General features: G+C 62.3%; 2 protein-coding genes across 2 annotated transcripts; one reads left to right on the forward strand and one right to left on the reverse strand.

Annotated features, from left to right (window-relative positions):
• Positions 1–14,633, reverse strand: TMC6 (transmembrane channel like 6). The gene is made up of 21 exons (XM_082679491.1): positions 14,544–14,633; positions 13,118–13,251; positions 12,821–12,963; positions 12,553–12,648; positions 12,075–12,233; positions 10,666–10,771; positions 10,428–10,521; positions 9,932–10,189; positions 9,451–9,641; positions 8,443–8,587; positions 7,621–7,776; positions 7,042–7,193; positions 6,854–6,935; positions 6,527–6,624; positions 5,338–5,433; positions 5,096–5,171; positions 4,275–4,408; positions 3,957–4,133; positions 3,786–3,864; positions 1,496–1,563; positions 1–410 (listed from the first exon to the last, which is right to left on the reverse strand). Exons 2-21 carry the CDS (start codon positions 13,174–13,176, stop codon positions 203–205), a joined length of 2,577 nt encoding a protein of 858 aa, XP_082535617.1. The 5' UTR covers positions 13,177–13,251; positions 14,544–14,633; the 3' UTR covers positions 1–202.
• A 3,334-nt stretch (positions 14,634–17,967) lies between these two features.
• TMC8 (transmembrane channel like 8) lies at positions 17,968–25,730 on the forward strand (the record flags this gene model as incomplete). The annotated part of the gene is made up of 15 exons (XM_082679732.1): positions 17,968–18,119; positions 18,310–18,458; positions 18,805–18,954; positions 19,245–19,327; positions 19,858–19,994; positions 20,276–20,423; positions 20,791–20,961; positions 21,262–21,401; positions 22,876–22,999; positions 23,343–23,440; positions 23,623–23,806; positions 23,962–24,092; positions 24,182–24,340; positions 24,765–24,843; positions 25,290–25,730. The coding sequence occupies 15 exons, from the start codon at positions 17,968–17,970 to the stop codon at positions 25,545–25,547; spliced, it is 2,163 nt and encodes a 720-aa protein (XP_082535858.1). The 3' UTR covers positions 25,548–25,730.
• Between the last annotated feature and the right edge of the window lie 221 nt (positions 25,731–25,951).

Raw genomic sequence — 25,951 nt, forward strand, 5'->3', positions numbered from 1 at the left:
TCGCAAAATGTGTTTAATCAGGATAAATACAGTCCTGGGCAGGGTCCACCGGGGGTGCTCCAGCCTCAGACGGGCTGCAGACTCCCGTCACCTTCCCCGTGTCCCAGCGGGCCATCTCCAGGCGGCATCTGTGCCTGCAGGTCCATGGGAACCGAGGGTGACAGGGTGACAGGGTTCCCGGGCTGCCAGGCCCAGCGCTGTCCTACTGGGCATCCCAGTCGTCTGTGAATACGGCCGGGGGCATCACGGCCTCCTCGGTTCTACCAACCCTGCCAGAAAGCGGAGTCGGCAAGGGGCCTCGCTCGGGAGGCTGAGAAGCCCCACGGTCATCCCTCTGGCCAGCCGAGGCCACAGGATCCCCAGCAGCCTTCCTCAGGAGCTGTTTCCAGGCCTCCCAGGGCTGAAAGGCTCTGGACAGAAGTGGAAGGAGCCGGACGAGGCCGAGACTCACCACCGGTAGGCCTCGGCAAGGGAGGGAGTGGGGTGGGCAGGGGATCTTGTTAGATGGCTCATTCTGGGGGCTCCTGCTGCCTGGGGTCGGGGCGGGGGAGCCCCAGGGGCCTCGACCTGCAGACCTCAGCTGGCCCACCTGGCCGGGCAGGGGTTGAGGAGGGGTGTGTGTGCATTCCCGTGGGTGGCCTGTCTGTCCAGGCAGCAGGACGATGTCTGAGTACATCTCCCCTTCCCTGGGCTCAGCCGCAGGTAACAGTTGAAGGGTGAGATGTGCGGCCACAGGAGCAGCCCCAGCCCTGCGCCAGGGCAGCCGGGGCTGAGGCAGCAGCACTCGGTGGGGTGGGGGCGGGGGGCAGGGGGGGTGTTCACCTCACGGGGAGAATGGGGGCAGGGGTCTGAGAAGGCCAGCCAGGCTGACCCCCGACCCATCAGGACGCGGGTGGCAGAGGGACTTCCCTGGTGGTCCAGTGGTAAAGAATCCGCCTTCCAGTGCAGGGGATGCGGGTTCGATCCCTGGATGGGGAACTAAGATCCCACGTGCCGTGCGGCAACTAAGCCCACGCGCCACAACTACTGAGCTCGCGTGCCTCAACTAGAGCCCGCGTGCCACAACTACAGAGCCCACGCACTCTGGAACCCACGCTCCACAACAAAAGAGCCCACGTGCCTCAACGAAGATCCCGCGTGCCACAACTAAGACCCGACGCAGCCAAAAAATAAATAAATATTTAAAAAAAGAAAGACGGGGGTGGCAGAGAGGAGGGAAAGGGCATGAGAGACCCCCAGCTCCACCTTGCCCCCTGCACACAGTCCCTTCATTTCTTTTTTTTCCTTTCTCAGCAAACTTAAGTTTTCTTCCTCCCCCAAATACCCCACACACCTGAGGAGGAAAGGTGGGGAAAGAGGGTAGGGGAGTCCCAAGGGGCTGCAGGCCACCCCGGGCCGCCGGCAGCCACTTCCCTCCCCACCGCCGGCGGGAAGAGGCCTCCTGGTGCAGCACCTGTTCCTTCTCCCCCACACACTCCCCTCCAGGGCCCCTCACCTGCTCCTCTCCTTCCTCTCATAGATACGCTGAAGCTTGTTGATTAAGAAGATTTTGTCTTCCCCCTCCTAGAAATGCCAGAACACAAAGGCTGAGAAAACATCCATCGCGTGTCCGTCCAGAAGTGCCCTGTTCCAGACTGCACTTGGGGTAGCTCACAAAGAGTGTCTGACATCACAAGCACAAAAAGTTTAAAGAAGGGGGACAGAGGCACCAAACAAGGACAAGGAAATACCAAGAGCCAAGTAGTGGGCACACACACACACACACATATGCATCTAAGCTTCCTAGTGGCCAAGGTGAAAAGGGAAATGTGATCAGTTGCACAGTGAGGGCTGCCTACCCAGCCTGACTCAATGTACAACCGGCCCTGACACTTAGTCTGTCTTGGGCAAATTACCTCCCCTCTGACCTCGGTCACCATCTGTAAAAGAGGGATACAAATGTCTGTGTCATGGGGCTTTTATTAGTTTTCTATTGTTGACCTAATCAATTATGGAAACTTAGTGGTTTAAAACAACACAAATGCAACATCAGTTCTGGAGGTCAGAAGTCCAAAATGGGTCTCAGTGGGCTAAAATCAAAGAGTCAGCAGGGCTGGTTCCTTCTGGAGCCTCTGGGGAGAATCTATCCTTGCCTGTTCCAGCTTCTGAGTCTGCCCACATCCCTGGGCTCATGGCCTCCTTCAGAGCCAGCAATGGCCAGTCCAGTCTTTCTCACACCTCTTTCTCTGACAATGACTCACCCACTTCCTTTCTTAAGGACCTTACGATTACATCATGCCCACCCGAATAATCCAGGATAATCTCCCACCTCCAGGTCAGCTGATTAGCAACTGTAATTCCATCTGCGAACCTAATCCCACAACCCCAATGCCACGTAACCGTGGCATATTCACAGCTTCTGGGATTAGGACAAAGACGTCTTTGGGGCAGGTATTGGCCAACCCAGGGCTCTTTCGACAAGTGACTGTGAAAACGCACATAAAGCTTTAAGTCTGGGACCCAGTAAACATCAGGCGGATTTCAGGGCCCATCGAACCCCGGGGTCAGACTGGATTCCTCGCAGGGAGTCTTCACAAAGGGAAAACAGCAATTTGGTCAGGATGCGTTCTGGGCGCTGGGGACCCTGGCTCACCCACGAAGGCGCTGAGACACTACGAGGTGGGACCTCCTTAAGAGACCTCCCTGTTTTCTCTCCATCGAGTTGGTGGGTACAGAGGGCTGTGCACCTGAGTAAGCCACAAGCCCAGGCCAGGGAAAAGATGTTCCGAGCGCAGGCTGAGATCAGAAGTGTGGCCCCAAAGACTCAGAACCAGGGCCAGCCTCGGCCTTGGGAGGACACAGCCTGCAGCAAGGGCTGCCTGGGGAACCGTCCTTCAGCTCCTAGAGGAACGGCGGGCGGAGCTGGGATTCCCCTCCCGACGCTGCTGTGCGTCCCACCACCACGGGACACCGCAGGCCCCAAAACTCTACAAGGTAGGGCAGGAGCCGGTTGGGAAAAGCCCACTTCCAATAGCTGTACCTCAGCCAAAATGCCCAGCCTGAGCCCTGCCCTCGGTTTGTGAAAGGGGAGGAGAGGGGTTACCTTGTACTGCCTTACTTATAAACCTATAAAAAGTGGGAGCTGTCCCCAGGGCATCCTTCCACCCAAGAAGACCTGACCCAGAGTCCTTGCACCAATTAGCTAGCAGCAGAGTCACAGGCGAGCTGCACCCCAGCCCTGTCCTGCCTCGGCTGACACCCAGCAGCTGACCCCCAAGTCATTTCTAACGGAGAGTGGCTGGTGGCCACCAGCCCTGAGGTGACCACCTAGGGGACACAGGCACCAGCTGGCCCCAAGGTGGGCTCAAGCATTAAGTACACAAGTGAGAAACTGGGAAGGAAAAGGAAAAAAGAAGAAACAGCAGTGGGGAGAGTGATGTCAGGGCCCTGGGGGCAAGGTTGGGGCCCTGGGGATGAGGTCAGGGCCCACCAAGTGTTCAGGGGAGACCTGCTGTCACTGACAGGTGCCCCTGAGCAGCCAGCCCAGACCCCGGGAGGACAGGACCAGGTGAAAGGCCATTCCTGTCTGGGGAAATGCCAGCCCAAGTGACTCTGACCTGCGGGGCAGTGACTTGTTTTCAAGGTGATGGGAGGCCCAGTAACTGCGCAAGGAGGGAGGGACAGCCTGCGGGCAAGGCTGGGCAGCCTCTAGTGGGGATGCGGGGCGGGGGGGCGTGGGGTGTGTGGAGGGGCCGCGGGTGTGAGCCAGCAGGCACCCCCGAGGTGGGAGCCCAAGGGGCACTCACGTTGCTTAGCTGCTCCTTGAGGAGGCAGATGACTTTCCGCTGGCCCTTCACCACCTGGATGTTGAGGTAGATCACGGCCCTGCGGGAGATGGCCGCTCAGGCTGGGCCCCCCGCGCAGGAGCCCCGGGGGAAGGAGACCAGGGCCCCCACCCGGGCCTGCCCCGCACTCACAGCAGCAGAGCCGACGCCAAGTAGATGGGGAAGGCACTTTCCACCAGGTACCGGTGGATCCAGGGCAGCCAGGAAACCCCGGGGCCCGCCTCCTCCAGCTGGCGCACCCACACCTTGCCTGCCTCATACATGGTGTCCAAGGTCCGGAAGGGGCCGCAGATGCTCGAGGGCTTCACCCTGGGGGAAGAGGGCGGGCGGCTTGACCCCTCAGCCCGGACAAAGGCCACCTCCACACCACCCAAACCGCGGCCACCAGCCACAGCGGCCCCAGGGGGCAGCTCCCCATCCCGCGCCCCCAGAGGCCGAGGGCCCACTCACTGCCAGATGGCGTAGCAGAGGAAGACGGCAGCGCCCAGAAAGGAGGGGAAGCAGAGCAGCGAGATGAAGACGGTGCTCATATGGGAGGCCTTCCAGGGCCTGCGGGGCGCCTGGCAGTTGGCCATCAGGCTGGTCTGGGGACAAAGGTTGCGCTCTGCCACCACCCTGCCACCCACCCTCCCCCAGGCCTGGTGGGGCCTCCAAGAGGGAAGGGGGCAAGGCCGGCAGTGGGCTGGGGGTGTTCTGCTTGCAGGGGGAGCCCGAGCCGATCCCCCAGGACAGCCCCGCAGAGAAGCAGACACTCAGAATCTCAGCCCACAGGCTGGAAAGGGCCAGCGGGGCTACCTCCCGGTCTACGGAGGGGAGACTGAGGCTCACGGGGGGCAGGCTGGCCAGGTCACCTGCATGTGAAAGGGTTGATACTAAAAGCCACCTCCACTGACTGAAGGTCTCCACCGTGCCCGACGCTTTATAAACGTCATCTCCGGCAGCACCCCGAGAGCAGCATCACGTTGTACAGAGGAGGAAGCACAGGACCAGGGAGAAGGACCTGGCCCTGAGCACTCCCAGCCCCCCGGCCCTAAGCCCTGGCCCGTGCGCACGGGCACCTGGCAGTGACCACGGACCCTGACAAAGGCAGTGATGCAGGGGCGGGACGGGGGTCAGCTGTGGCCCGTGGGACTGACCCCAGAGGGTGGCCCTGGGCTGCCAGCCCCACACCACTTGGCTCAGGGCTCCGCATCTGCCGGCCCAGCGGCCACCCTGGCTGCACGATCTCCCCAGGCCCCGCCGCCCTCCCAGGGACCCAGCGGCGCCTCTACCTTCTTGACGCAGAAGAGGAACAGCAGCTTGATGATCTGCATGGCGGGGAGGAGCGGGGAGAAGAGGACCCCCAGCCTGAGGAGAGCGAGGAGAGGAGAGGGCTGCATCCAGAGGCTGGGTCCCCGGGGAAGTGAGGGTCAGGTCCCTCCAGATTCCCAGGGCTGGGTCTTGCTGTGGCCCAGGGGGAAGCAGTCAGCCTCCCCAAGGGCCAGGCACTGGGACACAAGTGGGAGATGCTCACCAGGTCAGGGTCTGCCCGTAAATCAGCTCCAGAACATTCCGCGCAATGTCGAACTCGGGCTTCCCCTTCCTTTGAGACCTCTTCTCAGAGATGAGCCTGGGCAGAGGAACCACTGGGGTCACGCAGGAGGGCCAATCCCCAAGACAGACCCTCGTCCCCACCCCGACCCGCACGCCAAGCTGAAGACCCTGCCCGCCCCACCAGGGTGCCCAGTGATGCAGAGGGGAGACGGCGGCCTGGGGTCCCACCCTGAAGGGTCCACACTGCAGCCAGCTTCATCTCCGTCCTTTTTCTAAGCATGTATGGATACACCCAGGTATAAATGTGCACGTCAGCATCAAATGTTTTACTGCCTTTTTTTTTTTTTTTTTTTGGCTGCGTTGTGTCTTCGTTGCTGCACGCGGACTTTTCTCTAGTTGTGGCGAGCAGGGGCTACTCTTCATTGCAGTGCACAGGCTTCTCATTGCGGTGGCTTCTCTTGTTGCAGAGCACGGGCTCTAGAGCGCAGGCTCAGTAGTTCTGGCACGTGGACTCAGTAGTTGTGGCTCGTGGGCTCTAGAGCACAGGCTCAGTAGTTGTGGCTCGTGGGCTCTAGAGCACGGGCTCAGTAGTTGTGATGCACGGGCTTAGTTGCTCCGCGGCATGTGGGATCTTCCTGGACCAGGGCTCGATCCCATGTCCCCTGCATTGGCAGGCGGATTCTTAACCACTGCGCCACCAGGGAAGTCCCTGTTTTACGGCTTTTTTAAAATCTTATTATTATTGAATTCATATGTTCGCAAAGAAAACACAAAAAGAAGGAAACGACACCTACAATGCTAGCACTCATAGCCAGGACATCTGAAAACCTTCCTCTACTTTCTGTTCTTCCTCCCCACCCCTTTTTCCTTTGCATGAGACAGATTATACCATATGCATCATTTTGAAACCTGTTTTCCTTTCCAACCTCAAAATAGGTTACATCCTGTCTCCTAAATGTTTTTCTCAGTTTATCGATATTTTACAGAAGAGCCGTCACGGGTAGAGATTTATGGCCCCAATCTGGGGTCAGGTCCTGATTTTCAGAGGCCTGAGAACCGCCTGAGTGACCCTCACCTCCACCACACAGGTGAGGATGCCAGGAGCCCTTCCACAGGGGGAGCCCAGGTGCCCAGGAGGTGAGCGCAGGGACCCGCCCCTGGGGCCTCACCTCCACACCAGCTCCCCCAGAAGCGTGTCCAGCAGCGTGAAGATGAAGTCCATCACCATGAGCCGGTACAGCTCCTGGCCCACAAAGTCCTCCCAACACTGAAACGGACGCGGCCTCAGCCCCCAGTGCCCTGGTGCCCCCCACCCCTGCTCCCCATGCCCACCTCGGGGCCTCCAATACGCTTGTAGACTGGGCCAGGTAAGATGAGGTGAGGGCTGGCTGCTGTGAGGGGCCACCACGTCCACCCCCAACCTGGGACCAGGGCAGACCCTCTTGAGGGGCCGGAGAGCCCCACGCCTCTGCCAGCACCGCCCAGCCCGCCCTCACCTGGTCCTTCAGGGTGCCCACCCTGCGGCCCAGCCAGTGGTAGCAAAGAATCCCCAGGATGACCACCTTGAGGATGAGGTTCCTGTGCAAAGAGGGGGGAGGGCGTGCACAGGCTGAGGGAGGGGTGCCTGGGAGACAGAGGTCCCGCCCCAGAAAGCCCCACCTGGCGGTCCCATCCGACCACGCACCTGCAGATGGCCACGTACACCTCTAGCACCGGGGAGTCGTGCCGCTCCAGGACGGCCAGGACGCGGAACAGGTAGGGGGCCCCCAAGTTGAGAAGGCAGACCACCAGGGGCAAGGCCAGCAGCGCCCAGTCCTGCTCAGCAGACACGCGGCTCTGCTATGGCAGGGGGAGGGCCAGAGGTCAGCGCCCCAAGGACAGAGGCAGGTCCACTGATGGGCCCGAGACGGAGGAGGGGTTCCCGGGGCGGAAGGAGGGGGTGGAAGTGGCAGGCACGCCACCCTCCGCCCTAGGCCCAGTGTTCAAACCGCACAGGAAGGGGCGTGGGAGGGGGAGGACGGAGGATGGAACACAGGTGTGGCGGAAGAAAAGAGAAACCAAAAGAAGATGAGAAAACAAAAGGACAGAAAAATAGGGAGAGTGTTGAGACAGAACAAGAATGAGAACAAGGCTCGTGAGGGAAGTGGCCTCCAGGGAGGGCCCGGGCGGAGGCAGCGGGGCCCCAGGGGGCCCAGTCTAACGAAGCAGGCATTTGACCCCACGGCCGGAGCCTCCGCGGGGACCCCCCATGCCCTCCCCGCACCTGGATCACGAGCTCTGAGAAGGTGTAGACGGCCAGGGCGCACACCAGCGTGGTCCCCAAACACAGCAGCCAAACGAGCCCCAGCACGGCCCCCTGTTGCAGCCGTCCGCACGCCCTCCGGGGGCGCTGCCACAGCTGCCCCTCGGCCAGAAGCTCCTGGGGGCGGCAGCGGGCCTGTCACCCGTGGCACAGACCCACGGAGACACGCAGACACACGCGCCACACCCCAGGAGACACGTGGAGCAGACACACAGGGAGGCTCGGGGAGCACCGGGGGTCGCCTCCCGCCCACCCCTGGGGCCACGGCCCGTCGCTCCCCCTGCTCTGGGGCCCCTCCAGGCACCAGGAGACCGCAGGACGGGGCCGCAGGCTGAGGCCTGCCCCAGCCGCTCCCACGCACCCTCCCCAGCCCTGCCTCCTGAGCTGTCCTGCCTGTGGAAAGCCGTACCCTCGCTGACCCGGAGCCCCAGGGCGCTCCCTGGGGGCCCATCAGCCGGGTCAAAGCCGCGAGCTGCCCTGACCCGAATCCCGCAGCGGGAAACCCCAGACAGGCAGAGAACCTTCCGCGAGGCCCAGCCAGCCACCCTCGAGCCCTGAGGCCTTGGGCAGTGTCCTCTCGTGTACCCCAGGGCTATTCCGGGGACTGGGACACGTGCCAGCTGGCGCCCCGCAGGCCTCTGCCCGCGGGGGCTGGAGGACACGGGGACTCCGGGGAGAGGGCCCAAGAGCAGCCCTAACCCTCTCCCACTGGAGCAGGCCCTGACTGGTGTTCCCTGGATACGGGGTGGGGGACAGCGGCCCCAGGGCCCCTGGGCAGCTCACCTTCAGCTGGGTTCGGATATTGTCGTGCTGGAGGCGGCTGGCCCATTTCTGAGTCACTTTGTAGTCCCAGGAACAGAAAACAGTGACGGCATGGACCCCCGAAGTGCTGCCTACCCGGTAGCTCTCCCCAAAAGAGCGGGACATGCTGGGAGAAGCAGAGGCAGGCAGAGGGTGAGATGGGGCGGAAGGCGCAGAGGCTGGGAGAAGACAGATGGGATGCTCCCTGCAGCCAAAACCTACCACCCACTCAGGGGGGCCCTCCCGGCGCTGGATGGGCCTCCAGCCACTCTCCCTGCCCCACCTCTAGCCCAGAGCTCTCAGCCTCCTGGTGTGGACCGCCGGCCACTCTTAGATCAGCCCTGACCAACAGGGTGCCCGCCAGCCACAGGTGGCTAGAAGAGGGGTCAGGCTCCACTCCCCACCAACATGGCTGGCTGCCTCCCACCCAGACGTGGCTGCAGAGGGTGCTGGCTCACCTCAGGGCCTTTGCACTGCCTCTCCCGATAACCAAAACACCTTCCCCGGCCTTTCTCCAGCCCACCCTTATTTAACCTCCCTCTCTGGGATGAGTGCCCCCGCCCTGGGGAGCTGGTCTGACTTCCTCTCCTATGCTCCAAAACACCGGAGCAACATAACACCAGGAGTTTCCCAGCCTCTTCATTGGCCCGTCTTCTCCTGTAGACAGCAAGCTTCTCAAGGACATGCACCAAACTCACTTACCTTCCTGTCCTGAGCAGAGCACAGCAAATGTTTGTGGAGTGGATGGGTGCGTGGATGAAAGTGTAGATGGATGAATGGAAGGAAGGCAGGATCCATGGATGGATGGATGGATGGATGGATGGATGGAGTGATGATGGACGGATGAATGGATGAGGAAGTGATGGTGGATGGATAGGTAGCTGGACGGATGAATGGATGGGTAGCTGGATGGATGGATGGATGGACAGATGGATGTATGGGTGGATCAATGGCGCTCAGAGCCAGGGTCATAGAGTGGAGGGCTATTACCTGTACACCAGAGTGATGCAGGTGATAAAGAAAGCTACCCCCACGGTGAAGAGGTAGGCCAGGGGCATGTTGTAGGGCAGGCCGCCCGCCGCAGGCGTGCACTGGCCGCCATCCAGTGGGGAGGCACATGGCTGGTTCAGCGTCACGTTACTATAGTAGCCGTAGTACATGACGGTGTGGGTGAAGCAGCCCTGTAGAGAGGACGCCCGGCCACATCAGGGACTCTCCCCCTCCCTGCACCTGACCCACCCTCAGGCTTGGAAGGCAGATGGAGGGCACCCAGGGGGCAGGGCGAGGGGAAAGGCGGAAGGGGAAGGGCCAGGGCAGGGGCAGTGAGGAGAACACGGAGGTGGGCAAAGGGCTGCGGCCACCCTGGAGCTGCCAGGGCACCCCCCTCCCGGAGTCGCAGCAAGGGGTGGGGTGGGGATCCCTGGAGGAAGCCGTGACAAGGGGGCGCCTGCCCGCCCCCACCAAGCCTCACCCCGCCTGTGAGAAGCTCCAGGCCCCTGAAGGCGGGCGTGGAGCCCGAGGGCGCAGGCGGGAAGGCGGCCTGCACAGCCACGATAAAGGCCAGCAGTGGCAGCAGGAGCAGCGTGTTGAAGGCCAGCAGGGTCTTGAGGAAGAGGAAGTAGGAGAGAACGCTGGAGCCGAACTGGCCCCCGATCCGCTTCAGGGCGTAGTGCCAGGGCATCAGGGCCTGCAGCCCCGAGAGCAGCGTGAGCCCCAGGTTGTGCAACGCCTGTGGGGCCAGCAGCAGGACAGCCCTCAGGCGAGGCTGGAGAGGGGAGCCGGCCCCCAACCAGACCCCGGGCCAGGCCTAGAGCGCAGGGGCAGTGGAGGGGCAGCCGCTAGGGGAGGGGGGGTCGATCACGCCCAGAGCCAGGCTGAAGGCTAGAGGACCCCACGAGCAGCACGCGGAGGGAGAACACGTGGCCCCCCCTCAGTGCCCCCGCCCCCAGCCGCCCAGAGGCGCCTACCAGGATACAGCTGTCGCGCAGCCGGCTGCAGCAGGAGAGGAGCCCATGGCGCCCCCGGACCCTCCGCTTGCCCCTCGGGGGCCGGCTCTCCTCTCTGGGGGCAGAGGCAGCGTCAGGGCTTGGTCCACTCCCTCCCAGGGACCACCCGCCCACCGCAGGCTCAGGGCCCTTCTCACCAACCACCACACCCAGCCGAGGAAGTGGGGCTGGGGTCCGCACGAGGCCGAGGGGCACTGACCGCAGGCAGCGTTTCTCGGCCAGGCTCAGCGGCATCCCCCGGAGCATGTGGTCCCGCTGGGCCACCGTCAGGCCCTGAAGCTCCTTCACCAGGAGGCCCCGCTTCTCTGTAGGAGCAGGAGGGAGCCCTGCAGGTTCCCCGCAGCATCCTTCCCTCCCTCCCACAACTGTGGCCGTTCCCCGGCAACACAGGCCTCTGCCGCCCTGCTGGGCCCGATGGCTCCTCTCTGCTAGGACACTGTGCTGCCCACCTGTCCCACACCCCCACTGGCCATCACTCTCTCACCTCCACCCCCTGGAGCCCAGGACACGATCAAGCTCCCAGCATCTTCCGAGGCCCAGCCCAGTGGCCCCTCTGCCTTGAACCAAACTCTCCTCTTGGGTCCCCACTCGCATCTTGCTTTGACCCCCCAATGCCCCTGAGCCCCGTCCACCCCCCACTCAGCAGTCCCCACTGTCCCCCCACCACATCCCACTATGCCAAGGCCTGGTGGGGTGAGTAGGGGAGGGCGGGACCTGGAGATCTGCCCCTCCCCTATGTCCTCGTTCCTTTCATCTTCACAACCACCCTGGAAAGGGGGTGCTATTTTAACCCCACTTTACACATAAAAAATGACCAGAAAGCAGACACCTGGCATGGTTTACACAATGAAACTGGAATGTCCATCCTGACCTCAGAGCCCACACCACCCTGCACTGCTCCGTCACCCACCAGCTGCAGGCCTTGGGTAAACAGGGAGAAGAAACACAGGCAGGGCCCCAGGAAGTACCCAAGCCCCTGGGCACTGATGCCAGAGATCATCTGGCTGAAGACCAACCTGTAAGCTGGGCCCTGCTCCCTCCTATGACCACTCTCCCTTGTTCCCCAGCCCTGCCACACAGGCCTCCGAGATACTCAGGCAAGCCGGCACGCTCCCACCTCAGGGCCTTTGCCCATGTCCCATTGACTCTAGTGTCACTTCCTCCAGGAAGCCTTCCTGGGTCGCTCCAGGCTAGACAGGTTCCGTGACACTCTCCTGCGGCATGCCTTTCCTCAGCTGCCCTTATCTGAGCTTCAACCATCCTCTTATCCATTTATTTGGTTCCTGTCTGTTTCACAAGGCAGACAATAAGCTGCATGAGAGCTGACTGGGTCTGCTTACCACCATCACATCCCAAAGCCAACACCAGCGTCTGCGACACTACAAATGCTCAACAGACGCTGTGGAGCGCGTGCCTGCATGAGCCAAACACTGTGCAGCTGGAAAGGCCCGCACTTCTCTACGCCAGTGGCCAGAACACCGAGACACTCCCATACCCCTGCAAAGAGACCTCACCGCTGGGGGCCTTCAGACAGCCCACTGCACCCCAGTCCCCCGACCCAGCCTGCTGACCTCCTCCCCACCAAGGCTCCGGCCCTCCCTCACTCACCCTCCTCCTCCAGGACCACGGGGTCCAGCTCCAGGTCGTACAGGCGGAGGCTGGGCCGGGCTGAGCGGCCCACGTCTCTGAGCTGAGGCCGGCCGGCCCTGCGGCGCAGCCTCACTGTACGGCTGTAGTACTGGGAGATGATGGCGCCGCGGCTCCGGCCTGTGGAGGCCGCTGGTCAGGGGGGGACGCGCCCCTCTTATGTAGAGGCAGGGGCTGCCCCCCCACTCCTTCCCAGGACCCATGAAAGTTCTTTCACAAGAGACCTCAAGCACCACCGGGTTCCCAAGAGCATATTTTTATCCCCGTGACGACTCCGGAGTCGTTTTTAGACCGCGGCGAGGCTGCATGGGACTGGGCTGGGCCTCCAAGCAGCAGACGGGGTGGGGTAAGAGCCAAAGAGGCCTGGCTCTGAGGTACACAGATCCCCGCCGGAAACCGCAGCCCAGCCCAGGGTCCAAAGGCAGAGGGTCCCACTCACCAATGGTGCGACTGGGCATGCTGGCCAAGATGCGGAGTGTGGCCGTGCTGTAGACAGGGGCGCCCTCGGGCCCCAGCAAGGCCTGGCGGTCACTGCCTGCCCAGCAAGAAAGACTCGTCCAGAGGTTCTACAGACACCACTGGCCGGAGATATCCCCTGCCCACCCGCTGCCCCAGGCTGCTAGGAGGAGCTTCCTGAGAGGTTGAGAGGCTCCGTGTCCGGCCCACACATCCCAGCACCCGGCCTGGGCCAGGGCAGGCGGGCTCACCTGAGGCCCCCAGGGCTCCAGCCCCCAGCACCCTCTGCTGCAGCTCCAGCCCCTCCTCGGCCACCCAGCGGCTCTGCTCCTGGATGAGCTGGTGGAAAGAGTCGTGCACTTCGCTCTCATCGTAGGGGCTGGGCTCCTGGCTGCTGTGGTGAGAATGGGGGAAGGGGCAGGAGTTCAGGCTGCGGCTGACCCAGTCCTCGCCCCAGCAGCCTACCCGCTCCGAAGGGCTGAGGTCCAGACCACCTCTCCCTGGGGGTGATACATCCCAGCCCCCCAGCCCCACCTCAGAGCACTTACTCCTCTGGGTCCTGTGGGGTCTCAGGGACATTGAGGACAAAAGCCAGCGACCGGGACATATCTGCGGCCCACCCGCAGCCAGTCTGCCGACCTAGGGCAGTTCAGAGCCTGGACACAGCCTCAGGAGCCTCCCGCTGCCCATGTGATGAGACAGAAAGCGTTACAGCAAAGTTAGCCTGGCACCCAGCTCCACTGCCCGCTCCCTGGGGACCATGGGGCGGGTGCCACTCCCAGCCCAGGCTGCCTGAGCCCCCATCCTGCCCCCATCCACACACAAACACCAAACGCCTGGCCAAGTGAGGGGCCCCAAATAATCCTCAGGCCAGAACGGATTGAGGGGGAGCTCATTCCGGAGGGAAGGAGGAAGGAAGTGAGGGGAGTCTGGGCAGCTCCCCACCGGCTTCCTCAGTGACGCCATCCCTGAGAGATGGGGAGCGGGTGGGGTGCCTGTAGATAGGTTCTCCATTCCCAGGGTTCTGACCCAGAGATGCCGCCCTCTGGGTGGGAAAGGTCAGAGCAGTTGAGACCTTCCCTGCGCCCGCCCGTGACCACACAGCACTTCCTCCCGGCCGGAAATCCCACAGACAGCTAGCAGCCTGGGCCCTCACCCCCACCAGCGCCTGACAGAACAGCAGACAGGATGGCCTCCTCGGCTGCGGCCCACCCTGCATCCCCCCCACAGGAGTCACTCCACGCCAGCCTGGGCGCGTCAATGTTGACAGCCCTCCTGGGAGACTCCCCTATAGTCCGTCACCTCCCGCAGGCCAGGGCAGCTGGCTGGGGGAGGGGTGCTGGGCATTGAACAGGCAGCCTTTGTCCGGGCTCTGCCATCACCCAAGACAACTGACCCAGGGCGGCCTTGTCCAGGCTCTTCAGCCTGTGGGAGTGGGGCAAGGGCAGCAGGCTCCCAACCACCCCCTGAGTCCTGCAGGCTCTGCCCCAGGAGGACGGGGCCCAGCCCTCGGTCTGCCCTGTCCACCCCTCCTCGCTACCCTCACCCCCAGGGAACTCAGCACAGAGGAAAGCTGGCTCAGCTCAAGGGGCTTCCTCGGGCGAGGCCAGGGTGTCCAGACAGAGCAGGTCCCGCTAGAGCTGTACCCAGACAGTGCCCTCACTTAGGGGTGTCCAGTCTCTGAGCCCAGGCCGCACAGAGTCCAAGTCCCATCCCCTTCTCTCTCACAGGAGCACAGTGTGGAGAAACCAGCAGAGAGAGGTCAGAGGTGGACACTTAACTCCGCTTGAAATGGTGAGTAGCTGGGGCTGAGGGTGTGCCCCCCAATCCAGTCCCTAGAGCTGGAATTCCTTCCTGGAAAGACAGACCTTCCCAGGTTCAGATCCGCAGGCCTCTCCCACACACCCCTTGTCCAGGAGGGAGAAGCAGGGAGATGGAAGGCGCTCAGAGGCTGCCTGGAGGATGGGGGCTCACCTGGGCACTGGCATCTGGGCACTGCCCTAGACTTCTGTCCGGCTGGTACCCAGCACCCCGGCACCCTCGCCCAGGCAGGGACAAGTCGGGCAGGAGCTCCCAGGGTGCACCATTCCTGAGCCGTGAGCCAGGTAGGGAGGGGCAGGGTGGGGCGCGTTTCCAGAAACCCCACCCCAGCCGGAAGCCAGTCCTCTGGGAGCAGCTACTGCCCAGTCAGCGCCGCGGCCCAGCCTCTGAGCCGAGGGAAGGCAGGAACTCCGAGAGACCCTGGACCCCTCATCTGCCAGTCTCCCACACGCCCACTTTTCACCAGTGGTACCCACCTGCAAACCCAGCCTCCCCACCCTTTCCCATCTCGAGAGACGCACACCACCGCCCTCTCCCCTGACGCCCGCCACCTGACTGTTGGGGTGAGCTGAGATCTTCACGTCCCCCGCCCGGACACCCCTGAGAGAGTCAACTCCGGTAGTGAACTCAGGGAGATCCAAGAGAACCCGAGGAGTCAACGCAGTGCCCAGTGGCCCCAGAGGCCCAAAGGAATTCGGAGGGGGTGGAGCTGGTGGCCGCAGGGGAATTGGATGGGGCTAGGAGGACGAGGGCGAGGTCCCTAAGCCCCGGAGCTGCGGCCCCCACCCACGACCCGGCATCCGCATCCCGGCACTGGCCTGGGAGGCGCTGGGGAGGAGGGGCCCGGCGCGCGGCTCACCTGTCCCCCGCGAGGGCCGCCGGAAACTGTGTCTGGGCTCCACCAGCTGCGGGAGGGGTCGTGAGGTCAGAGGGAGGGAGTGGCCAAGGGCCCTGGGTCGACCTGTGAGCGTATCAGGCCTGGCGGGGCCAGAGTGCTGCTCCGCCCAGCCCGGCCCACGTGGCGACGGGGCTCGGACAAGTCACGTGACCCGGCTGGGGGGGCGCGCCCCGCTCCTCCTGCTTCCCCTCCCTGTCGAGCCCTCGGCGACTGTGCCCTCTCCCCACCAGCTTCCGACCCCTCCTCTCACCCCACCCTGAGGTCTGACCAAGATGAAGGCGGCGAGTGTCTGGAAGTGTTCCAATCTCCGGTTGAAGCCAATTTCTGTGGGACTCAGTTTCCCCAAGTTTCAAATGGAGACAATGATTCCAGACCCTCCCACTTCCCAGGGCGATTATCAAAATAACACCATGCGGCAAAGCCACACGGATACGGCGGGCGTTGCAGGACTACATTGGGTAGCCCCTTCCTCCAGCACAGCCTCCTGCGACAACTAGCCCCAAACTGGCTGGTAGAACCCGGGGTTATCTCCGACCTCCCGATGTGGGCGTGGTTTCTCCAGCAGAATTCCGGCACACTTCCTGTGTGCTAGGTGGGGAAGAGAGGAGGCACACTTGGGGGCTGTCCCCATTGCTGTTTGCTCCGTTATTCCCCACAAGCCAGGGAGGGGGGCACTGATGACCCTAGCTCACAGATGAGGAAACGGGCCGAGAGGTCAGTCAGCCTCCAGGGTGTCATCGGCCAGGGTGTAAGTCTTGTCCACCTGGGAGCTCTACCTAGAAACCTGACCTCGAAAAAGCCCGGCAGAGGAGAGTCACCCTTGGGTTTGAGAAAAGGGTGGGATTTGGACAGTGGTGGGAGCCATTTCTTGTTGGGAGAAGACTTGAGAGGCGGGCAGGGTAAAAGTGAGCTGGAAGGCAGAAAGGAAGGGGAGGGCCCTCCTGGAGGGGAGGACAGGTGGGCCAAGCCAGGATGCCCAAATAGTCATTGCCTCAGGATGGATCTTGGTACAGGCACCTCAGCCTAGAGAACTAGCTCTGCCCAGCCCCCGCCTCTCCCCCAACACTACTCCCTGCCCTGCACACCCATGCTCCAGTCACGTTTTACTTGCATGATCCCAGGCACAACTTGAAAGTCACCTCCTCTGGGGAGCCTTCCGGGATTGAACCCTGTTGGAGCATGTGCCACTTCCTAGTGACATGTACATTTACTAGTCCGTCCCCCCTCTCCCGCTCCGTCTCTATCTCTATGCTCACTGTGTGCCCAGCACCAGCACCCAGCCTGGGGCCTGGCATGGGGCGCGGGGCGGGGGGGCGGGGGCGTCTAGAAAACCAGGAGCGGAAGCAGGCAGGGAGGCAGAAAAAACACTGGAGCTCTTTAGGGATGAGGGGGGCCCTCAAGGAGGCGGAGAGGGAGAAGGAGGAAGGACAGGACCGCGGGGCCTCCCAGGGGGTCCCAAGAGAGAGAAAGGGCCGAGATAACTCGCCGGGGCGGGGCATGAGTGCAGCGAGTTCCTGAGCGCTTCCTATGGGCCAGGCGCTGGGCCGCTTCGGCTTAAGTGCCAAAGATCGAGGCGGGAAGTTGAGAAATAACGCCTAGGGCCTCTGAAAATCGAGCAGCCCTGAGTGGTCGGACCCACCCCCTAAGTTATTGCACTATCGCGCCCTCTGAGCCGAGCGGAGCCGGGGCTACCGGCGGATAAGGGGCGGGGCCTGCGCCCAGCCGACCGCAGCCCCGCACGGTCAGACCTTCGGCCCAGAAGCCGCGGGTCCCCCGTGGGGAGGGGAAGGGCCCGACCCCCGCCCAGCGCGCACGCGCAGCGCCTCTCACCTGCCTGCTGGCGCTCCGCGCCCCCTCAGGAAGTGCGGGCCTCAGTGGAGCGCGGAGGAAGTGCCGGAGGCGGGGGAGAGAGGAGTACGGGGAGGCGACGGCTAGGGGTGCTGGGGTTCCTGTCATGTGACCCCTCCCCTCGGCTCTCTCGCAGCCCCGCCGGGAGTGGCGGGAGCCGGTCGGAGGACGGTCTCTAGGTCCCTTGTCCCCAGGTGAGCTGGGTGCAGCGTGAGGGGAGGGGGGGTCGTGAGGGGGTGGAAGAGAGAACTGAGGCCGAGGAGCTGCTGGCAGCTGGCGGGGAAGGGGTGAGAGCCGCTGCTGAGGGGCGGAGGGGTCCCTTCCTTCCTTTCCCACGGCCGGGGCTGTAGCCACGCGTCCCCATTTGGGTTCCATGGGGGGCCGGGGTGGACCCAGTCCCGGGATCTGGACCACCAGGTAGAAGACAGGAGGTCCCAACACGTCCGGATTCGAGGTGTTGCAGTGTGCTGAACCCAGGGAACTGCTGGGCTTTGCGGCAGAGAGGCCTTCCCAATGGGAGAGCCGGCGCGTGGAATTGTCCCTTGCCCGGGGGCGATGGGGAAGGGCTGCGGCCACTGGTAAGCGGTTGCGGTGGCGCAGAGCGGGCCTTGGGCTCCACCGCACTTAACTGTGGCCACACCTGGCCTTGGCTTTGTTTGTGACGTCCCATCTTTCCGAGCCCTTTGGACCTTTCTCCCCGTCTGACAGATGGGGAAACTGAGGCCATACGTTGCTTTGAGATGTGGCTGGAGACTGAGCCAGATCTCCTCCAACAGCATCCCCTCCCAGGAGGGGGAGCGTTACAACCCCAACTTCAACCCCATCACAGAGATGCTGAGGCAGTGGTCGGTGCAGGCCTCAGGGGAGCCAGAACCTGAGCCGGCCGGCGAGGAGCTGTGGGAGCAGGAGATGGAGCGGCTGTGCTCCTCCCAGGAACCTGTGCGGCTGCTGCCCTACGCCATGGTGGACAAGCGCTTCATCCGGTGGGTGCCCGAACACCTTGCCGAACACAGCGGAGGAGGAGCAGTGGGGGTGGGGAGAGGATGCACCTGTTGGTTGGCGGGGTGGAAATCACCAGCAGTGGGAAGACTCCCTGGCCCAGGGTGCTGCTCTGCCTGGCCAGGTGGGCATGCTGGGTGACTCAGGGACCCCTCTCATCACACCCCATCCCAGGCAGCTGCGGGAGCCCGAGGGGGTGAAGACCTCGTGCTGGCAGCAGTGGCGTCACAGGCAGCAGACTGCAGGACGGCGCCTGGGGGAGGCAGCACGGCGGCTGGCCCGGGGCTGTGGGCTCTGGGAGGGGGCTCTCTACGAGATCGGGGGTAGGACCCGAACCCCAATCCCCACCTCCTGCCTCCCCTCTCTGGAGTCTCAATGTCTAGTTTGGAAACCAGAGGAGGGCATTATCCCCCTGGCCATTGTACCCCTCCACCCCCACCAACCCACCCCGCCTTCCTCACACATCCCCCTCTGCCCCCAGAGCCACCCTTCAAACCTTGGTGGATGATGGCACCCCTGGTGGCTGTTAGAGGTACTGCTAGGCCAGCCTCCAGGACTGGCTGTTACACTGAGGTCCCTGTGAGGCTGCTCACCCACCCCCCACAACCCTCAGATTATCAGCTGGGCCCACGGCTCGGCGCCTCCGGACCCACCTGCTGTTCCCCGCAGGCCTCTTTGGCACCGGAATCCAGTCCTACTTCACCTTTCTTCGCTTCCTGCTGCTGCTTAACCTGCTGACCCTACTTCTGACCACCAGCTTCGTCCTGCTGCCCCTGACCTGGCTCCGCCCCCCTGACAGAGGACCTGCTCTGAACTTCAGTGAGTGCCTGGCCCACGGAGGGAACAGTGCCCCCGAGCCCACCTGAACCCTGTGGGGCCTGGTCCACTGGGACAGCCCCAACCCTCTGTGTCCAAACCCGGGGCATCGTCCTGCTTGGGTCCAGCCGTGAGGCTCTACTCGATCTCGCCTTTTGCATAACAGGCCTCCTGACATGCCCTCATGACCCTGCTCAGGCCTCCTGAGATGGGAGGCTATGGAGTGAGAGGGGCAGAGCCTCACCTATGCCTTGGGGACCCTTCCCTATTGGACCCCTCTCCCTCCTCGACAGCCCTCCAGTGTCCTGGTGGCCACCAACCCCAGACTGGTGTTCCCAAGTTCAACAATCTACTTTGGAATGTTTTAACCGGCAGGGTGAGTGGGTCTGTACTGGCTGTGGACCAGGGAGGCTGGGGAACCTGGTGATCTAGCCTCAGGGAACCCCAGTCTAAGAGGACCCTCACCCCTCCAAGGGCACGTTGGCTTCTAGGGAGACGGTCCTCCACAGACAGGCTGGCTGGGTCAGCAGTGGGGTCAGAGAGAGGCTGAGGCCACTGTGCACAGCCCAGGCCCATGGACATGTGCCCACGGCCCTCAGAGCCCAGCTGGGGTCGGGGTTTGAAGGACAAGAAGGGAAAAAGTGTCCAGGATTCTGGGATAAGCACCACCCTACCCTCATCCCTGGAAGCCACTGGGTGGTTACCGTGCGGGCTCCCGTGTTCCAGTCCTGGCTCTTCTTCCAAGCTGTGTGTCCTTAGGCAAGTTGCCCAACCCTTCTGAGCCTCTGTGAAATGGGGATACTCTTATTCTCTACCTGATGGGGTCACTGTGAGGGCTAATGTGTTAACAGCAAGAAAACACTTAGCACACAGCCTGGCTCACTTGTCATTGTCTGACATCCCCAGGCCTTCAACAACACCTATCTCTTTTACGGCGCGTACCGAGCGGGGCCTGAGAGCAGCTCAGTATACAGCATCTGCCTGGCCTACTTACTGAGCCCACTGGCCTGCCTGCTCCTCTGCTTCTGTGGGATTCTACGGCGGTGAGAGCAGAGCCCCTGCCTCCACCCCTTTCCAGGGGGTCTTCCCTGATCACCCCTGCTTGGCGTGGTACCCCCAAGCTGGCAGGGAGTCCCTGCCAATGGAGGTTCCAGGGCCGGAACTCTGCATGCCCAGCTGCAGACCTCAGGAGCGGGGCCGCCGCTCCTGTGTCCCCACCCCCCCACCCAGGCCGAGGCCAAAGGCTGCACTTAGGGCTGCCTGGGACTTCCCACCCCAGATCAGAGCCGAGCCGAGGCTGAGCCCTGGCCTCTGCCCCCTCCAGGATGGTGAAGGGGCTGCCACAGAAGATGTTCCTGGGCCAGGACTACAGGTCACCTCTCAGCGCCAAGGTCTTCTCTTCCTGGGACTTCTGCATCCAGGGGCAGGAGGCAGCTACCATCAAGAAGCATGAGATCAGCAACGAGTTCAAGGTGTGTGTGAGGATGTGCGTGAGTGTGAGTTGTGAGAGTGAATGAGTGTGAGAGCACGTGAGACTGTATGAGTGTGTGGCTTGAGTGTGGGAGTGTGTCTGTGTGTGTGTGTGTGCACACACGGTTTTCCAGCTGGAGGCGGGGGCTGTGCCGTGTCTGGGTGTGAGCGCTCACCTGCACGGTACTCTGGGGATGCTCTGGACAAAACCAGCCCGTCTGTCCCCGCCTCAGCGTCACCCCAACCTTGCCTAGAGCCTGGCAGCCTTTCTCCCCACGCACACCGACCTGGGGCTGTTTGCCAGCCCCCTCCGCTTCCACCTGGGCCAGCCCTAACCCACCTGTGCCCCTGCCCCTGCCCCCGTGACAGGTGGAGCTGGAGGAGGGGCGTCACTTGCTGATGGTGCAGCATCAGACCCGGGCTCAAAGGGCCTGCCACCTGCTCACCTACCTGCGGGTCAACATCCTCATCGGGCTCCTGGTGGTTGGGGCCATCAGTGCTATCTTCTGGGCCACCAAGTACTCGCAGGACAACAAGGAGGTGCCAGGCGACTGACGTGCATTTATTTAATCCTGGCCAGACCTGGGGGAGGAGACGGGATGGTCCCACTTTGCAGAAGAGGAAACCGAGGCTCACAGAGGTTAAAGCAATTTGCCCAAAGTCATAACCAAGTCAGACAGGCTCTACCTGTGGATACCCCCTGCTGCCACTGGGAATAATCCGTGGGCTTCCAGATTCCGGGCCTGCACCAGAGTTACACTTGAAGGGGGCCGTAGGGGATAGGGGAGCCGCTGGGGGCCCTCCAGCCCACGGCACCCCCTTATCCACTTCTCCCCACAGGAGTCCCTGTTTCTGCTGCTCCAGTACCTGCCCCCTGGGGTCATCGCCCTGGTCAACTTTCTGGGTCCCCTGCTGTTTGTTTTCCTGGTCCAGCTGGAAAACTACCCTCCCAACACTGAGGTCAACCTCACCCTTATCTGGTGAGTGACACCTGGGGGGGTGACAGGTGGGACGGAGTGTGGAGGGCATGGAAGGGCTGTGTCCTGCCGCCTGTCTTGGTTATCACCTGGCATCAGGGGTCCCGTGCAAGGGAAGGCAGGCAGCTGCTCCCACACACAGTCTGGGGGGCCCCGGTCTAAGGTTCTCCAGTCCTCACCATCCAAAGCAAGCCAGTGACTGTTTTTGCCAGGACACGTTGGGTGCCACAGTCACCCACCTAGGAACACAGCTCCCTCCCATGTGCCCCGAGGGTTTACACCCCTCACCTTGACACCCTCACGTGACCTGTGAAGTTAGGACCATCCTCACTGCCACTGGATAGATGAGGACACTGAGGTTTGAAAGGGTCAAGCGCCTTGGCCAAGGGAGGCTCCCCATGCCTGCCGGGTGCAGGTTCAAACTCAAGCCGTCCTCCGCCCCCAGGCTCTGCTCTGTCTCCTCTCCCAGGACTCGGGTCCTGCCTTGGACCCACCCACCCACAGGACCCCACACACACAACAGCTCCAGCCCAGGTTCTCTTTCCGTCTGCCACCCACCCCTCACTTGGCACGGTCTGCTTTTCCTCGGGCTTCCCTGGCACAGAAGCTGTCCGGAGCCCATTCTGCGTATCTACCCATTCCGAGGTAGATTGTGTTTGCTTTGAAATTTTATTCTTGGAATGGGTAATAGCACGTGCACATGGTAAAAAAAAAAATTCAAAATGCTCAAAAGGATGGAAGATGAAAATAAGCCCCCACCACCCCTGCCTTCCTCAACACAAGAACCACTGTTCCCAGCCAGGCTCCGGCTGTGCATCAGCCTTGAAAGTCCACACTTCATGGGATTTCCCTGGCGGTCCGGTGGTTAAGACTCCGTGCTTCCAATGCAGAGGGCGCGGGTTCGATCCCTGGTCGGGGCAGTAAGATCCCACGTACTGCGGAGTATGGATAAAAAGTAAAAAAAAAAGAAAGAAAGCAAGTCCACACTTTGATATAACGTGCAGGCAATCGTTTGGGGTTAGGCCACCCTACCTGTGTGATCCAGTTACATATTATTCAGGAGTGTGCATGCACGTGTTTGTGATATATGGACAGTGTAAACGGACTAGGGCATTAATAGGCCTTAGAAGAGAGATCTCACCTGCATTAATGATATAAAAGCACGTATGTGCCAGTGAATCTCCAAACTGGGTGTGGGGGGAGGGTGGCTGGACTGTGCCGTGTTTCCCAAACTGATGTAAACAGAACCATTCTCCTGTGAATCATCTGGAGACCAAGACTCTAGGGAACGCACTTTGGGAAATATTGCCACGCATGGAGCAGTTTGGAAGGAGGCTGGGCTCTGGGTTTCGAGGGGGCTGGGCCCGGGAGAGACTTGAGCTTATGCAGATGTCAGCCACACCTGTGTCCCGAGTAGATGGCCGTGTACCTGGGCTCCTCCCCTGACACAGTCCCCGCCCCCTCCCCTAACCCCCAGGTGTGTGGTGCTGAAGCTGGCCAGCCTGGGAATGTTCTCCTTCTCGCTGGGCCAGACTTTGCTGTGCTTTGGCAGAAACAAGACCAGCTGTGAGTCCTACGGCTACAACGCATGTGACTACCAGGTGGCCGGTGACTCCATCAGGGCCTGTCCCTCCTGTCCTCTGCAAAGCCCCACCTCTTTGATCTCCTCGTCCTTCTCAGGGTCTCACCTTTGTGAGAGGCTGTGGGCAGAGTTGCCCACCCAGAAGTCACCTCCAGGGGGCGCCATTCACATCACATTCTGCGCTCTGCAGAGAGGCAGCCCAGACTGTGGGCTTTGTCTGCTCAAATCTTATCCCAGGCCCGGGTTTTAACTTAGCAATCATATCAGACTCCAGGCAAGGCTCCTAGACCACAGAGTCCCCCAACGGGTGGGTGAGGGGCGGTTGGGGACCGAGGGTAGTGACAGATGCCCCCTCTGACCAGTGCTGGGAGAACTCGGTGGGGGAGGAGCTGTACAAACTCAGCATCTTCAACTTCCTCCTCACGGTGGCCTTCACCTTCCTTGTCAGCCTGCCTAGGAGGTGAGCCACGTGGGGACACTACGGGGGTGGAGTGGGCGTGTCTGGGGGTGGCCAGTGGCCACAGCCAGGGGTGAGCAGTTCTACATGCCTGTTACCGTGTGAGTGTGTTATGGTCCACAGCCAGGACCAACGAGGTCCACACACTTCTGGGTGATGGGTACCTGGGCACTCCCCTCCCCCAGGCTGCTGGTGGAGCGGTTCTCGGGCCGGTTCTGGGCCTGGCTGGACCGGGAGGAGTTCCTGCTGCCCAAGAACGTGCTGGACATCGTGGAGGGCCAGACAGTCACCTGGATGGGCCTCTTCTACTGCCCCCTGCTGCCCCTGCTTAACAGCATCTTCGTCTTCCTCACCTTCTACATCAAGAAGGTGAGGGCTCGGGGGCTGGGAGGGAGCAGGGCCGCACCTGTGTGGGCACCCCGAGCGCCAGCAGCAGAGCAGCCCTCACCTCCTGCTGCTGCCCCGCCGGGCACCTCCCATCTGCACACTGCGCTGAGGCCCCTGTGTCCTTGCTCGCTCCTTAGTACACCCTGCTGAGGAACTCCAGGGCGTCCCCTCGGCCGTTCCGCGCCTCCAGCTCCATCTTCTTCTTCCAGCTGGTGCTCATCCTGGGCCTGCTCCTGGCCGCTGTGCCCCTGGGCTATGTGGTCAGCAGGTGAGGGGAGCAGACGGGCTGAGGCTGCCGGGCCGGCAGCTCGTCACCCGAGCACTGACACCGGCCCTCCTCTGGCGGTCTCTCCCCAGCATCCGCTCCTCCTGGGACTGTGGCCTCTTCACCAACTACTCAGCCCCCTGGCAGGTGGTCCCAGAGCTGGTGGCCCTCCGGCTCCCACCCCCTAGCCAGCGCATCCTCCACTACCTGGGCTCCCACGCCTTCAGCTTCCCCCTCCTCATCCTGCTCAGGTGCCTTTCAGGGCAGCAGGGGCCGAGGGAGGGGGCACCCCCAGCCAGTCTCATGGGATCTGGGGGCCAGACAAGGAGAGCCCAAGGTCGCAGGGAGCCAGGGGCCTAAGGGCAGGTGGCCTGGGGGTTGCCCTGTGCCCCTGGGCAGCCCCTGAAGGCCCTCACCTGTAAAGCGGGCACTTTAAGTGACCACTGGGGAAGCACGTCGCCTGGTGCAGACACGCTGTGAGCCTGCCGCGCTTGTTATTCTTACTACATTTAGAGGAGAGGGGCTGAGCGACCAGTGGGAGGAAGGAGAGGAGAGAGAAAGCCGTGTCTAGGAACCTGGAAGAGAGAAGACCCCGGGAGGTGGTTTTTAAGAGACTGGGGTGGGGAAGGAGGAAGTAGGGGGGCTGACTGACCTAGCATCCCCGTCTATCCAAAGCCTTGTCCTGACCGTGTGCGTCTCCCAGTCCCAGGCCAGCGCGAGGGCCATCCGGGGGCTCCGGAAGCAACTGGTGTGGGTGAGTGTCCGCCGGACTGGGGAGGGGTCACGGACTCCGGGCAAGACCCTGTCGGGATTGTGGCCTCAGGCCGCGGATAGAAGTGGGGAAGGTGGAGGGAGGGAACCGGTGCCTCCGGCCGGGAACCAGTCAACAGGAATGTGGCTTTAGGCTTGGGGACCCGGTTTAACGGGAGTGTGGGCTTGGGCTGAAGTAGGAGGTGAAACTGGTGGGGGCGTGGTCTCTGGCCAGGCTGGGGCGGGACCTGATGGGGCGCGGCCTTGGGCTGGGGCGGGATCGGGAGGGGCGTGGTCTCTGGCCCGGCGGGGCGGGTCTAGGGATAGGGCGGGAGATTGGTGGGGCGGGGCCTCGGGGCTGCTACTGCGAGGTGACCGCTTCTCCCGCGGCAGCTGGTGAGAGGAGGCGCCGCTCGTAAACCGGCCGCTCGCTCCCCTCTTCCGCCCCAGCAAGTGCAGGAGAAGTGGCACCTGGTGGATGACGTGTCGCGGCTGATGTCGGAGCCGGGCTCCGGCGACTCTCTGGGGCCTGAGTCCCCTCACTCCCGAGGTTCGCGCCCGAGATCCTTCTGCCCCGGATTCCCGTGCCCGGGCTCCCCGGGACCCAGGGCCTCCAGGCCGGAACCCTCCCTTGAGGATCCTAACGGGTTGCGCGGTGTCCGGGTCCCCGCCCGTAGCTGCCGCTTCCCCAGCGGTTCGGAGCTGTAGCACCGACCCCCACCACCGCCCGGAGCTTCCCCAGGGCCCCGTGTGCAGCTCCCCACTTCCTGCTCCCTCGCCCCACGCTCGTGACCCCAGGTGACCACCGCCTCTCTCAGTGGGCCCTCCAGCAGGGTGCCCTAAGGTGGGGTGCATATACCTAGGGGCATCAAGAAGAAAATATGGGAACTTGTATTTACATTTTTATCTCAATCTTAAAAGTTTCTATTTTTGTTGAATGTTTTGTAATATGCATAATATGTTAGTATAGTAAGCCATGAATGCAGTTGCTAAATACACATCCATGGGCAGTGCTCAGGAACTGTTTACCCTGGGCAGTACCATTATAAAAGTCCAGAGACCTGCACCTGCGGGAAGGGGAAGGCCTGGCCGCAGTGAGAGCAAACAGTGGG

The sequence above is a fragment of the Grampus griseus genome (assembly GCF_964374135.1).
Source record: "Grampus griseus genome assembly, chromosome: 20".
NCBI classification, from domain to species: Eukaryota; Metazoa; Chordata; class Mammalia; order Artiodactyla; family Delphinidae; genus Grampus; species Grampus griseus.